The following is a 16,669-nucleotide window of genomic DNA, read 5'->3' on the forward strand; positions in this document are numbered from 1 at the left end:
ATATAACCGTATCATGATGCTAAGTATCTTGATACAGCAGTGTGTAATTGAACTATTGTTATTAATTTGTAAAATAAACACAGGTTTTATTAAAATTTCATTTTCATTGTTCTCCTTTTTCTCACACATCCAACTTCCCTTTTGTATAATAAGTAAAATAGGTATGTATATTTATTCATGATTTATATCTGCAAAATAATGTTTATATTTAGAATATTAAGGAGAAAACTCATTTTTTCTGCGGTTTGATTTATTATTTAAAATTTTTTATTTAATAATGCAGACTGAAACAGCTAACATTTAGTCGTATCGGAGGTCTGAACTTCAGAATTTTTGTAAATCAAATCAATGTAGTGCGCAAGCGTGTGTTTACTAGTTGCTAAACTAACCTCAAAATTCCGCAACAATTCGGATGCTTCTGATTTATTGAGTCGATTGTCAATGATTCATTATAAAATAACAAAATAGAATAAAGTCTGGAATTTTTGAGGAAAATTGTTTTTAGTTTGATTATAATGGAATTCCAATTCTTGCAGTGATCTAAATTATTTATAAAATAATTAAATTGCAATGCCTTTGGGTAAGAAACCTGAATGTACGAAGTGCGGAACAAAGGAAACAATTCTTTGGCACGCTACCGATGCTGGAAATTTGTGTAATAATTGTTTAGAAGAGGACAAAAATTTGAATGGTACAGTGCAAAAAGAGGAGGAAAAAAATGTGAATTCAAAACCTGCTAGAAAGAGTACAAGGGTTACACGATACTGCAAACCAAATCCTGCAGCACCTCCTTCGAAAAGTTCTGCACCTAAAGGTAGAGGACGACGGAATATTTTCAAGAAAACGGTATGATTTTATTAATTTTATCTATATATTTATTAATATTATCGAGGAGAAAGACTGATGAACATTTCTGGAGCAGAATAGTAGATGCGATGGTGTTAAAAATTGGCAGGGACGAATTTTTGTGAAGTTAGGTCAAAATCACGATGAAAATTAATCATGCAAACTTGGTAGATTTTCACAAATGGGTCAACTTTTTGGAGATACCGCATACTCCAAAAGATTATTAAAGAAGCAATGTAAACTTGTACAGAGTTATAAGGGCTCTATGAAGCTGCAGAAAGTAATAGAAAATTAGCCTTTTAAATCAGTTAAAAATTAGCTTTTTTAAAATAAAAAAGTAGTGTACAAAATATACTTAAACTAAAAAAATAACGTATTTTGAAGGAAAGTTTCTTTTATACTTTTATGGCTTTTATGTATGTAAATGTCTTCCCTCAAGACTCGATCTCAGCAGAATCCCTACTAAACAAAAAACTAGGAATAACCAATGTCAATTTTGACCGTTTCAGATGCCTACAAATTTTCCTATACAATTTAAAGTTAGGATAAATTTAATGTATCTTGTAAGGAGAAATATCAGTAAAAAAAATTGCGCTTTAAATTTTATTTTCAAAAATTGTGTTAAAGATAGGAAAGCTGACAATATAGAAATATTGAATTAGATATTAAATGATATCTTCAACGAAAACCATAAATTAAATTTGCAATTATATGGAGAAGTAATGTGCTAGGGTTCAAAAAACATTAACACATAAAAATTAATTTTTTCAGCAACTATTTGTTTTCAAGAATTCATAATTTTTTACTGAAAAACTTTTAAAACATCAGAATCGACACGCGTACTGAAAATCAATGGCGCCGTGGTGACACCTCACTATGAAGCATGGCACTTTCGCCAGCAAGCATCGTGGCACTTACGCCCGTATGCCCTGACTTTTTTTCCTAGACCTACTTTTTGCTCGAACTGAGCCAAAATCTTCTGCAGGGACACGAGTTAGGGGGAACAAGTAATTTAAGTCAATAAACCGATTTTCGAAAATTTGGCACTTACGCCCGTCTGCCGTGTGGCCCTTCAATTTGTCTTTTTTGGTAAAAAATTAATCTTCTTGGTTCAAAATGTATCCCTTTTGTTTAAAATGCAATTGTTTGGTTGAAAAGTCGATTATTTGAGTTAAAGTTGAAATACTTTGTAAAAAAAAATTATCAAGGATTCATAATTATAGTTAAAAATTCAACTGCTTGCTTTTCTATTAACTTTTATGTTAAAAATGCTACGGTTTTGTAGAAAATTCAACATTTTGTTAGAAAATTAAACTATTCGGTAACAAATTAATGTATTTGATTTAAAAATTATCTTGGGTAGAAGATTAATCTTGTTTGTTGAAAGTTCAACGATTTAGTAGAAAATTAATATACTTTGTTAAAAAGTCGTCTTTTCCGACTTAAGGTAATGTGAGTGTAACCTCAAAAATTTGGTTTTACCTTTTTTTCAAACCCAACTTACGTTCACACGAAACGCGATATCGAGTTGAAAATTAGGAAACTTTTATAAGAAGTACTATGAAACGTTTGTCTTGTCCTAAATGCTTACAATTATAAAACTTTAGGACTAAACAAAAGCTTCTTACTGTTTCTCATTTCATTTCCTATAATTTCAACTTGATATTGCGTTACGTGTGAACATAAGTTAAATGTGAATTTTTTTTTTAGAAATTCAGGTTACATTCACATGGGTTAAAAATGACATTTTTTGATAAAATTTTAAGTGTCTTCTGGAAAATTCGTCTTTTTGTCCTGAAAATTCAGATATTTCATTGAATTTTAATCTTTTTTTTTTTTGAAAATTCGACCATTTGATTGGAAATGCATATTTCAATCTTGAAAATTCAGCTATTTTGTTAAAAATCTAATTATTTTTAGAAATTGTAACTGTTTTGCAAATGTCAATTTTGGTCAAAAATTCAACTATATTGTTTAAAATTCATCGTTTATGGTAGAAAAGTTAGCATTCTTGGTTTAAAAATGATCTTTCTTCGTTAAAAAGTATCTTTTTTTTTTAAATTAAAATGTCCTCGAAAAAAATCGTTCTTTTTGCCTTGAAAATTGTACTCTTTGGTTAAATCTTTAACAATTTTTTGGAAAACTCATCTGTTTTACTGACTTCTTCATATATTTGTTTGCTAATGCAACTGTTTGGTTGCATTTTCTACAACACGTCTTTCTGTGTTAAAAATTCATCTCTTTGGGTAAACAATTTTTTTTGGTTAAATTTTAACATTTAAACATTTTTTTTCTGGATTTAAAAAATAATAAAGTCTATGAAAATCAGAAAGAAACCGATAAATATTTCAAATAAGTCAAAAGTTATAGTAGTTTAAAAAAAAATTAGGGTTTTTTGAAAAACAAAGCACACGATTTGAATACGCATAACTCCGTAGAAATTTTTTTCGCAGGTCGAGAAAATAAGCGTCGCCTAATTACCTCTAAAAACAATATATAAAAATGTAAAAAATTATAATTGATTTAGTGTGGCTTCATGAATACCTTCAACTTGCTCGTTAACAACATGTGTTTAGAAAATTCTTATTTCCATAGTTTTTATATTTTTGTGTATTTTTAATTAACGTTCTTTAAAGTTAGGCGACAATTTATGTTTAATGGACCCATTTTTTTCAAAAAACTTTTTTAAAATCTAAAGAAGTGATGAAAGAGTTTTATCAGGTTTTTGAAGTTTTGCTACTCTACATTAATGTTTAAAAAACAAACTAAAATATTTTTTTGGACGAGAATTCAGCTATTTTTTTGAAAATTTGTCTTTTTAATTAGAAAATTGATCTGTTTTAGTAAAAAATTTATTTTTCTTGGATAACAATGCAACTATTTTGTTTCTAATTAAATAATTTTGTTAAAAAGTCATTTATTAGTATTAAAAATTCAACTTTTTTGTTGAAAATTTGTCTTTTTGGGTTAAAAATTGAAGTATCTTCGCAGGAAATTTACTTTTTGTTTAAAACTTATGTTTTCATGTTGAAAAGTCAAACTAAAATTGTTGTGGACGAAAATTCTAATTTTTTTCAATTTTTTTTTTGAAAATTCATCTTTTTTTGTAGAATTTTATTTTTCTTAGATAAAAATGCAACTTTTTGGTTGAAACTGAATCCGCCCGGTAAAAGTCCGGACATTTCGACTAGGTCTTTAAAAAAATAGGGAATAATTTCAAGATACGCGTATTTAATCAGACATTTATAAGCGTTTTCTTTTTTCAGCCGATGAAAGCACCAACTGCAACGGCAACGGTGGTTACTAGTGATTTTGTATTCTATAAGGGCTCGTATTTTCAAGTTGGAGACATAGTTTCAATGCAGGATGAAGACGGTGGTATTTATTATGCTCAAATTCGAGGACTTTTGACTGATCAATATTGTGAAAAGAGTGCAGCAGTCACGTGGCTTTTGCCAACAACTTCTAGGTAGAAATTATTTTTTGTCATTTAAATTTAATTTATATATTCTTACGGCAAGTAGTATTCCCCACATTATTACTCTTTAAAAATTATAACTTGAAAGACAATTTACTGAAGAAAATAATGATTCATTTTATTTGAAAATTGTGTATATTTTATGTTGTCAACAGTCCACCTCCAGAAAATGGATTTATTCCCGAAACCTATGTAATTGGTCCAGAAGAAGATTTGCCACGAAAACTGGAATACATGGAATTTGTGATGCACGCACCATCTGATTATTTTAAATTAAAAAATACTCCATATCCGATTCCATACACAGGTGCTGGAACTGGTTACATCTGGACAACCATTAGAAACGAACTCGGTTCCATGAAAGAACAAACCTGACTTAGAAAAAAAATTGCTCAAAGTATGAAAACGCTGTGAATTGTCTGAAGGATGCTAGTGTGTTTGTAAATAAAATCTCTATTTTTTCCTCTTTAAAATCTAATATAACGATTAGTTTTTCTATTTCGGTATAAACACAATTAAAATATGACGAATTTAGAGAAATTGAAATTACAAATAGTTATATATTTGACTTAATTTTGTTTGAAATTGTACATTTAATTAGTAAATATGAATGATAAAACCATCTATGTATAGTAAATGTATCCTCATTTAATTCGTGATGCAAATTTTACATTATAAACAATCACTTTTCGGCGGTAAATACAAAATTGTATATAAAACAGTATTGGCCATTATGCATCCCTTACTATGTTTTTTCAACACTTTAACCCTCTTTACCTCGCGATAAAGAAAATAAAATTCACGATCTAATTACACGATTCGCTAACAATGGATCCTGAAACAAATCAACTTTTGTTTATAATCCAATGTTTGGGAAAAAACAGTTCGAAATTTTGTAAGACCGAATGGAACATTATGAAACTTAAGTATGTACACTTGTACAGTATACATTTTAATGACATTTTTGGAAGGTAGTAAAATTGATTTTAGTTTAAAAGTATAGGGAAACAGAGTTCCTAAAAGAAAAAAGAAAAAAAAACATCTTAAATTAAATTACAGAATTAAAAAAATTCTAAATTTTTCGAGTAGTCCCAAACATATTAAAATGTCTACAGGAAGTCGCTTAATTCTGGTTTACCTTTAGATTTTGAACTCATGTTTTTCACTAGCAACGCCAATGATTCTTCTTTCAACAAACGCTTTCTCTTCTTCTTTTCAATTTTACTGTTCAATTTGTTTGCATCTATCCTCGAAATAATATCATCATCAAACGCGACGAACCGATCACGAGACTTCTTTTTCTTCTTCTTCGATCCTTTTCCGCTAAGGGAACAAGAATTATCAAGTTGTTCGCTCAACTTATTCATCTTCTTGTCATCCGTTCTGTTCTTCATCTTGTTTTTCATCTGGTTGAGAAATTTTTCAGGATCCTGTTGTTCGTAACGCTTGAAAGTAATATCTTTGAAGAGATCCAAATAATCTTCTTCGTCTTTAGCAGTACGAGTATCACAGCTACTTTCCGTCTTTGGATCAAGTTTCTTACACTTCTCTATTATCTTCTCCATTTCTTTACAAAGCCTAGTCATTTTCTCCACGGACTTGGTGTAAATAAATTCGTTTCCTGCATCATGGCTTGCTGTTTTCCTCTTTTTTTTATTCATGTTGCACTCAATACTCTTGATTGCACCTTCCCGACTTTCTTCGAGTTTGCAGGACTTGTCCATCATTTGAACCAGGGAGTTAATTTTTTTTTTGTTCGATTTTCTCTGGGACTTGTTCGATAGACCTTTATCTTTCGAAATATTTAGCAAATGAGAAATATCTTTATTGTCCTCATCGATGATGTCCTCTTCGCTTTCTGTTTCAGCAGCTTTTCTTTTTCTCTTCTTCTTTTTAGATTCCTTGTCTTTCTTCTCAGCGACTTCCTTTGGCTGGACGCTTCCTTTTCGTAACGATAAGGCAGCGAGCATTTCTTTTTCTTGCTGCGCAATTCTGGCAAGTTTTCCATTTAAATTCAATCCATGCCTGGCTCCTTTGTGTGCAGTTCTGCCTCCACAGGCCTTAAACAATTCATCGTCGCTGACTATGAAATTGGAAAGTTCAGGCTTCACTTCTATTTCGATATCTTTTATTTCATCCTGGGTTACCTTTCCATTCTCTAGTATGGAAGTTTTTAGGAATGCCTTATAACCTGACCTGTGTTCTTTCTGCAGAGACTTTAGGTCTTGTCTATTTGAGAATATTGTGGCATCTTGATCCACTACATTTAAGGAAACTCCGGAAGAATTTGTGTCGACGGAAACGTTCTTTGCGGCTTTGTTGAAAACTGATTCCCACCAGTTGTTGCAAATATCGGATTTATGACCAACGCCTGCGGTGTCGAATTTTAATTTCGGTTTTATAGCGTCAACTATTCCGTCTTCCTGTTTTCCTAGCCCTTTACCTAAAAAGAAACAGTCTTTTATCTAACTGGACGATTTAAAAAAAGTGTATCACTTTAAAAATTAAAATTTCAGTATACAAATTAGAAATAATATTTTAAATCTCAGAAATCTGTTATTTGCAGCTCTAAGATGTGCAATTTTAAATTAATATGATATTGAATTCGAAGCATTCGTTGTTAATTTTTTTAATGAATGGAAATAACAAATAATAATCAGCTGTTTAATTATTAAAAGACTGAATTCAATTATTCTGGACAATTATTACAAACTAGTAAGATTCAGATTTTTTTTCTAAATTATTTGGTCAGTATCAGAAGGTTTGTTTCATTAAAGGTATTCGTGAGATTCCAAAAATTGGAACAATTTTACATACAACGCGTTTAGAAATCATTTTTTTTACCTGAAAACGCCAGGGGCTACGGAATATCAACGGACTACTTACCAATATCAAGGTTCGACCATTTGAAATAATAAAATGTAAAAGCTCAAAATCTCAACTTGTAAATTGATAAATTATAAATTGATGAATTTTAACTTTAAGGCAATTAAAATTGGATAATTGGACATTTTAGCACCTAACTGAATTTGCACAGTAAATGGACGAATTTTAAATTTCAATATAAAACAATAATAAGACAATTTTCAAGATATATGCATGTGAAATAATGTAAGTATTTCAATTTTAGACTTTGGTTGGAATAGGTAATTATGCAAATCGGATCCAGCAATATTTAAACAAAATATGTGTGATGCGAAATTACGAAGTTATACTTTGATTATTGATATTTAAAATATTGGAAAAGACTCTTGTTTCTAATTTCGCCAAAATTATATTTGGACTTTCTGTTTTTATGATACCCCCTTCTTTAATCAACAAAAACTTGTCTGAAGAAATATTTTAAATTTTATTTGGTAGTGATTCAACAATTTCAGAATTTCCGCCATTTTAGGATACGCGTAAAAAAAAGAACCCACTAAAGTTTAAATGTCACAATGGTACTTTCGTAACTATTAATTCAAAATTATTTTGAAACTTGCGAATATCACCTATCTTTCTCCCTTTTGGTGAAAATTAGCCTTTTTATTTTTATTTACAAAAAATAGTTTAATGGTTCCGCTATGCCTTTGTAAGTCTGAAAATGAATATTCTTAGTTTTCAGTTTTTTCTTAACACATATTCACGAGATTTTTTCTACAATATGAATATAATATTCTCCAAAAGGAATAAATTTAAAATATCTATACTGAATGACAAAAAACAATCTTGAATTTCGAAATACACAAAAATACAAATTTTTTGCAGTTTAGAGATTTTTGTAAAAAACGAAATAATTACAAGAAAATTGACCTTAATTAACACCAATATCTTTTTCATGTAAATAATAGATCAAATACATTTAGAAGTACCATGGGAATCTTTTAAGTATAAAAAGTGTGTAAGTTGGATCTATTTTTAAATTTAATATGTTTTTCATTCCCGCTTCGTAAATATTTTCAATTTATTCCTTATAAGAATATTTTCCTTATAATGCAGCAGTGCATATTGTTCCAGGAAAAAAATTTAGGGTTCAATTTAGAACATTAATTTTAATGAAACTACCAATTTTTGTATTATAGGCCCGATAATATTAAAAAAAATGGCGCCATTAAATGTAGAGCGTATTCCTCAATAAATAATAATTTTCTCATTTTCAGGACCAAGGCTAGCCTCGCTTAAGTTCCACTCAAAAGCGCTTGTAAATCCAGTTTCTCTTTTGTGTTTCGGGGATATCCCTCTGTCATTTTAAACAAAGAAAGAGAAAAATCGTGTTACGCGTGTTTAAAAAAAAACTGTTTTCTATTTTTAATGATGAAAACCCTAATTTTTCTCAAAAACAACGCAAACTATGAATAACAGCTTATAGTTCAAAATTGTTCTCCTTTATTAAATTTATAAAAATATACTCTTACTAGATTTTATTTGGTGTATTTTAACCAATTTTCCCAGAAAAATAGAACAAATCGATTAAAAAGAGCTAAAATAGCATTCAGTTTAAAAAAATGTATTTTTAAACACGTTTATTTTTTGTCCAGAAACAATTTGAAGAAAGTCATACATGAGATTATTAAAGTTCTTGGCCTGCAGTGTGAATAAAAATAGTTGCTAATTTATAAAATTGAAGAAACCTTATTTTTAACGATTAAAAATCTCATTTTTGTCGAAAACAACGCCAAAAATAAAAACAGGGGTATTGCCGACACTCTTCTAGTGAACGACACTCTGCAATGAAAATGCTTTTATTAGAATTTCAGAGATATAAAATAGATGCTTGTAAATGAATAAATATTCTATAATCTATGTAATTTATATTTCAATATTTATTCAGTACAAAATTACTGAATTTATGTTAATTAAATAACATTTTTGTTGTCAACTACAGGAGTACATGTTGACAATAGAAAAATTAGTCATTTCGTTAATTTGAAAGTCCCCTGAAATTTAGACGAAAAGGTATTTCTTATTTTGCAGTACTTTCAGAGGTTAGATGATTATGTTTTGCAATATAATTGAGTAAATATTAGTCTCAAATTTGAATAGATTTGATATATTTGAAATATTCTTATCTTAGTCATTAATGTTCAATATCTTTTTAATTGATTTTGGTTTTCCGAACTTCAAAAGTCAATCAACGACACTCCCGAATGAATTTGACAAATTCGTGAACTGATGAAATATTCATAACCACACAATATCGAAGGTATTCCTTTTCGCCAAAAACTTAGTCTTTTCTTTTTAAAAAACCCATAATTATACAAAATGATGCTCCTTATTATCTCAAGAAACTAAATTGCATAATATTTCTTACAAATAACTTTCTAATTTCTTTTAAATTCAAAATCAATAGCGGTGTCGTTCACTGAATGTAGGGTGCGATCACTGGAAATATGGTGTCGTTCACTGAATTTGAATAAATTATTTTAAAATAAGTGTAACAATACTTTGACAAAGAATAAGTATATTACTAATTACTGGCTGAAAACGGAAAAAATCTGCCCTTTCAGATGAATTAAACATTACAAAAAAATGAAAAGGTCCGTTAAAATACATGCTATTTTAGTCCATGTTTATTGAACCATTCTATTATTTTCTTCAAAAAATGGTTACAATATACAAAATAAACAAATATTAAGGTAAATATAAAATATATTTACGTAAGGTTATAATTTTATAGAATTTAGGAAGGAGAACAATTTTGAAACACGAACTGCTATTCATATTTTGCGCTGTTTGAAAAACAAATGAGATTTGTAATCGTTAGAAAAGTATCGTTTTCCTTAAAAATGCGTAATACGATTTTTTTCTTTGTTGGCTCAAAATAACTGGGTGGAATCTGGGAAACATTTACAAAAGAAAAACTAAATGTGCAAGTACTTTTGGGTTGAACTCAATTGAGACTACCCGAGAGCCAGCGGAATCTCTAAACGATTTTTGAAAAATAAAGTACAAATGAGAGTATTTTTTCACCAAAAGGATGAAATGTAGGTGGTCGCGTTGGCAAAATTAAAAAAGACACTTTTTTGGGCACCCTAAGCACCTAGTAGATGTATATATTAAAATTTTATTTGCCCATTAAACAGAACACACACACACACAATTTTTCGGAGCCAAAAAAGCGACCTATATAGGATTGTAGTATTTGTCTAGAATAATCAAAATCTACATTAATTGGAATTTTAGCATAACAGTTGTTTTTTTATTCGAGCTTGAATTATTAATTTATTTTAAATTGCCCCAAGTAGATCACCATAAATCGAGTCATTTTATTTCACAGTTGAATGCAGTTTTCAACAGCAATTATAATCGAAGAGATTTCCCCAGGTTTTGGTGGCAAACCGATTTTTTGTTCAAACAAATTTAATTTAAAATTTAATGTTACAATATTATCAACATTTTTCTCGTGAATGGCTAAACGCATTTTGACAATTCTTACGTTGAAATTTGTATTTAAAAACTTACATTCCAGAAATTTTCCTTCTAAATACAAAAACATTGAATTATTTTACAAAACTACAAATTGTTTATAAACAAAATAAGAAAAGCATTACTATTCTGTTAAGTAAAGTTCAATTTGTTTATTAACAATTGATATTTTTCTAAATAAATTCTATGTTTTTATATTCGGAACAAAGATTTCCGAAATGTACGTTTTTAAACAAAAAAGTTTCAATTTATTTATAAACAATTCATGTTTTTTTTTAACAAATTCAAATTTATTATATTCGGGGGAAAGATTTCTGGAATGAATGAGAAAAATGTTGATCATGTTATAACATGAAATTTTCACTGTTAATAATATTTACAAAAAACTTTTGTTTGCGATCAAAATTTGGGGACATTTTTTTAATATAAGGCTATTAGAAAAATTCATTTTACATCAAAAAAAGACTTTCGGTTTATGGCGACCTACTTGGGATAATTTGATCTAAACTAAAAACTCAGAAATCAAATAAAAAATGTGGTTAGCACAACATTACCATTAATGCAGATTTCGACTATGATAGATCAATACTACAATGATATATAGGTCTCTTGTTTGGCTCCGCAAAATTGTTTTTGTGTATCTGTGTAATTATAATGTACTGACTGAATTCATTTCAAATCAGAGGAAATAAAGCGACAAGTATTTTTTCATTTCGAAAAAAATCCATCTTCGTGAAGTTGTGACAATTTGAAATTGTTAGGTTTTTCAAACAAAAAAAAAACACAATTTTTTTATGCCTGTAAAACTTTTGATCTAATTGAAAGATTTAGGTTTTGCTTGGAGCATTTGGTGGAGTTTTTGACTCTGTTTCAATATACAATACAAAATTTAAAAAAATATTAAAATGAACAAAACTGAAGCAGTTTTTCTAAAAATATTAAAAGTAGATCTTCTCAAAAACCCCACCTTTTTTCTGAATGGGTACTTATATGAGGAAGAAATCATGCATGTTTAATGTGGGCTAAACTATTTTTCTGGTCCTTTTCTTCTCTGTCAACCTTCACTTCGTTTAAGCATCATCGCATGATTTACTGAAAGAATCTTAGAAAGAAATATGTATGTAACAAATTTTTTGTGAGATCTTGAAATTGTTTTGTAGATCCTTATGCCCATGATATTGTTAGAATTCTGAGCCTTGAGTGCATATGTTTAACAGACTTTAAAATCAGCATTGTAAGTATTCCTTTCCAAATTTTCGTTTATATTGGTCTTTCAATGTACTGCATTATTTTGTATCCTTAAAGCGATATTTTAGATGCGGTTAAATTTCGATAGGTATAACTGAGTAAAATTTCAAAAATTTGTCCTGTTTTTGAAGTTGTATACAAGAAGCTCGAAAGAAAAGCTAAATATCTTAATTAGATTACAAGTTATAAAAGTTTTAAAAAAGTGTTTTTTTTTAATAACCTTAAAATATTATTATTTCGTTTAAAAAAATAATATATTTTATCAGCGACCGATTCTGTGATTTAAAGTTGCGCTATCTGTCTGATTTTAAATGGATTCGGTGTATGTACTTATATTCAATAATAAAAATTTAATAATAATCTGATTTATAATTATCCTGTCATAATTTATCAATAAAAATAATTAAAATTTTTGAAGAAAACAATCAATATTCTAGGAACAATGAACTTATCATCTCTCTTTAATTGTAGAAAAAAATTCAACAGAGGCTTTATGTGGGAAAAATTCAATCCAAAAGACCAGATGACACAATTAAGTATTGGAATTTTCTAAAAACATCTCAGTTTCATCAAAAATAATTGATTAAAGCAATAATTAACGTCAGCCATCTTTTTTCTACATATAATAAGAGATATAATCTTTATATTATAATGAGAAAAGTTAATACCTAATTCATTTTTAATTCCAAATTTTCTCTTCGCACTAAACCCGTTACCACACTTCCCCTATCGATCCCACATGTTTCTTTGTAAAAATTTCTGTACGTGCATATTTAAATTAAAAACCATACATTTTGAAACTCTGATTATTTTTTTAAATCATAGGCTTCTTAGTGTCTCGTGGCAGCAACATCTGCGAAATCGATTCTGACAAAGAGAAACTATCACCCAGACCACAGAAATTCATTCTATAGTATTTTATGTACGTATTTCAAAAAAGATTTCATATTCCAAATCACGTAAGATATACTAAACACTTAAAATAGACAATTATTCTGAAAAATGTTGATATTAAGTGTTTCGAACACAATATCAAAGTCGACATCAAAGTCCAACATCTTTGTTCTTGACATTGGGACGATTCGGACATAAACACGCAAATTTAATCAAAATGTTGATTTTCCGATCATGGGATATAAAAATAAGTTGTCGAAACACTTTATGAGAAAGCATTCTTTGACTGAAAATGAGAACTAATGTACTCAAAGATCGTAAACATTACAGGGAAGACAAAAGAAAGAGGTTAGGATCTAGGTTGAAAAACGTAGTAGGAAAGACAATAAGAACATATTCCTGAACAACTTTAAATAATCTGGAAAAAGAAAGTACCTTCTGTCCAACCATATTTTAGAAGTTGTGCTTTGGCAAAATCTGCCATAATGTTGGTAAACTCAATTTATCTGGACCAGCTGATTTTTATCCCGAAGTGTAAGTGTATATCCTGTATTATCATATATTATATACGCCGCAACAGCAGCAGCAGGATAGTTTGCGGTAGAATCGGAAAATGATATGTAACTGGCAATGATTGACATTGAGTTATCTTTTAGTGGTAAGGTAGATTTTTCTTCGGCCTACCTTATCGACGACTGCAGGTTCGAGTGGCTTTACTATTTAAAAAATATCCGTTATCTCTGGTGTCTTTAATTTTGTCGAAGTTCTTTTGAAATGGCGCTCGCGTTCTTATGTGATGATTTAACATTTAAAGGGTGCCGCGAAAGTTCTGTTTCTCTCCTGGTTTTAATAGATTATTATGTAGCTTAGTATAAAACGTGTAAAATCCTTTTTTCGTTTATCTATAACAATGTGGAAATTGTGAGTATGTTCGAAAAAACTGAAGAAGACTTGTGAGCTAACCTAGCTTTGTTTAAAGAGTGCGTCTTCGTTTCGACCAGATTCGGATTTTTTACTAAAAGCTAGATCTTGCAATTCATGTCGAAAAAATCAGGCTATTTGTACCGAAATTTCAATTAGCGTAGACATGGCCTTTTTATGAAGATACATATAGAGCCAGCTATGCGGTCGGTGCTGTGTTATCGGTATAAATTGTGTGTGTTTTTTTTTGCCAAAATTGGTGAAACGAGAATTTGGAGAGGATATATCTGGCTGTTCTGGGTTTTGGATACCGGGATTATATATTGGAGATCGTAAGTGTGAGTATTTATGACACTTGACTTTTTAACTACTCGTAATGTTTTACAATAAATATTTCGAAGTTTTTTTGATAATGCTTTCCTTTCAAATTAATATTTGCAAAAAGGAGAATTCCAAATGTACTTCGTAACGATTAAAAACAGCCTAAAATTTAAAAGAATATAGATTATAGATGTTTCAAACAAATATGAGACTTTAAACCTAAGTTATGGGACTTTAAAATTTAAATGAAGAAATACACCATAGACGATACGTATTTGATTGATTTAACGAGATTTTTGTTGGGCAAAGTTATGAATGTTTAAATCGATTAGAAAATTTTAAATCAGTTTGAAATTGGTGTCATGACTGTGGTTTCTCCAAAAATATTGAAAGTAAATTTACTTACAAAAACCAGCGTTTTTTTCTCTTGATTTTTTTAAGCATTCGCTCTGACGTAAAAAAGTTTTTTTTTGTATAAAAAACGAAAATCCGCATTTTTGCCAAAACAACAGAAGATACGAAAAAATGTAAAAAAACAAATCGTTTCTCTAAAAAAGTTTTAGAAATCGTCTCTTGACTCTTTTTGCTATGTCGCGTGATTTTCCAGATTTTTGCAAAAATATGTATAAAATCCTTTCAAATTATTTTGATTTCGACATTACAATTTTTCGTGAGATGAAAAACCAAAAGCGACTTAATTTGCACTTGAAACTGGAATTAGAAACCTCTGATTTACGATATTCCCCTAGAATTGATGGCCTCCGCCTATTTGTGATTCGGGGAGCGCATTTACGTTTGGATTCCCTAGACTTAAGATTAAGGCCACTGCATGTCCAAAATCGTTCTTCATTCCAGGTTCCGGTATAACTTTAATAACGTACATTTTGGTAAAAGAATAATGAAGTTAGTTAGCAAAAATTGAGAGTATCGACTATTTGAAAAATTCCGACTTATTATTATTATGAATAATCATTATTATATTATTATATATTATTATTATATTATGTTATTTTTTGTCTTTTGACATCATGAAATTGTATTGTTGGAAAAAAGAATAATTTCAAAAAATTCTATACATACGTTTTTTCAAAAAAAATATCGAAAATTACGCGAGGTAGAAAAAAGTGCCAAGGAACATTTTTCTATAACCTTTTTAGAGAAACAATTATATTTCCCTTGACTATTTTCGGATCTTGTCTTGTTTTTTCAAAAATATGGATTTTCCGTTTTTAGAAAAAAAATCTCTGTGCTCACTTTTGTCGTTCAAAAATGCTCAGAGCCTTCAACTTTGGTCAGATTTTGAATAAAAATAAAAATATTAAAGTTCATTAAATTTTGAATAGCTGAAAAACTGAAATTGTGTACATAGCAATTTTTTACGCTTTAATGAAAGAATAAAAATAATTTGTTCATTATTCCATTTATTTCTTATAAACAAATGTTGTGAACAAATTAGTAAATAGTCTTATTGTCGGCAAACAAAATTTCCGTTTTCTAAAAGTGCTTCATATTAATGTAGGAATGACATTTAATTACAAAACGAATGGTTTTGTTCCATTGTTCTCAACAATTCTTGTGGCAAAATATTAAAATTTGAGATTTTTCGAATTATAATGTCCTTCAATCGCCAGAGCGACTTCAGGTATTCCTTAAAATAATAAATATTTATTAATATTTGATCAAATATAACAATTTAAATTTTTATAACAAATTCCAAATTTTGGCCCTTTCAAATAGAAAAAAAATTGTTTTGCACTGGAAACATTTGTTAAAAATAATTATCGTGAAAAAATATTCAAATGTAAGGTTTTACGAAATTTTAATTTTCTTTAATCGCTAGAATGGCTGCGGATATTCCTAAAGAAATGTATCTTTTAATATTTAGTAAAATATAACAGCTTAAATGATTATAAGCATTTTAGATAAACAAATTCCAAATGTTATTTGTTTATATATATTCAGATTGTTATGTTTTAACAAATATTATCGAAGATATATTATTTTCAAGAATATCTGTACCCTTTCTGACCATCAAAGAAAATTTAAATGTTAAGTTTTCTTTTTTTTTTGGTGACTTTAAGTAATTCGCCCAATAGCTTAAAACATTTCCAGTGCAAAACAAAATTTCTTTACGAATGGGCCAAAATTTGGAAATTGTTTATTTAATTTGCTTATAAAAATTCTAATTGTTATATTTGATCAAATATTATTAAATATTTATTATTTTAAGGAATACCTGAAGTCGTTCTGGCGATCAAATTAGTTTTTGAATTAAATGTTATTAACAAATAAATGGAATAATAAACAAATTATTTGTATTCTATGAGTCCGAAAATATTCATTTAAGAGAATATAACATTTTTCTGATCAGTTATTAAAGCGTAAGAAATGGTTATGTAAAAAATTTCAGTTTTTTCATACTTTGAGTGGAAAAATGGTTAATAAACAAATAGAGGAGACAAAATTTGGGAGCGTTAAGCTCTTTAGAATTTAATGAACTCATTTAAAAAAAACATTTTAATCGGACCAAAATTGAAGGCTCTGGACATTTTTGAA

At 28.8% G+C, this 16,669-nt stretch overlaps 2 protein-coding genes across 2 annotated transcripts; one reads left to right on the forward strand and one right to left on the reverse strand.

Annotated features, from left to right (window-relative positions):
* The first annotated feature begins 382 nt into the window (after positions 1–382).
* Positions 383–4,976, forward strand: LOC117167264 (GATA zinc finger domain-containing protein 1). The gene is made up of 3 exons (XM_033352069.1): positions 383–846; positions 4,113–4,315; positions 4,480–4,976. Exons 1-3 carry the CDS (start codon positions 571–573, stop codon positions 4,697–4,699), a joined length of 699 nt encoding a protein of 232 aa, XP_033207960.1. The 5' UTR covers positions 383–570; the 3' UTR covers positions 4,700–4,976.
* LOC117167263 (G patch domain-containing protein 4) lies at positions 4,865–13,450 on the reverse strand. The gene is made up of 2 exons (XM_033352068.1): positions 13,307–13,450; positions 4,865–6,767 (listed from the first exon to the last, which is right to left on the reverse strand). The coding sequence occupies exons 1-2, from the start codon at positions 13,353–13,355 to the stop codon at positions 5,434–5,436; spliced, it is 1,383 nt and encodes a 460-aa protein (XP_033207959.1). The 5' UTR covers positions 13,356–13,450; the 3' UTR covers positions 4,865–5,433.
* Positions 13,451–16,669: the final 3,219 nt, after the last annotated feature.

This window comes from Belonocnema kinseyi, chromosome 2, assembly GCF_010883055.1.
Source record: "Belonocnema kinseyi isolate 2016_QV_RU_SX_M_011 chromosome 2, B_treatae_v1, whole genome shotgun sequence".
Taxonomy (NCBI): domain Eukaryota; kingdom Metazoa; phylum Arthropoda; class Insecta; order Hymenoptera; family Cynipidae; genus Belonocnema; species Belonocnema kinseyi.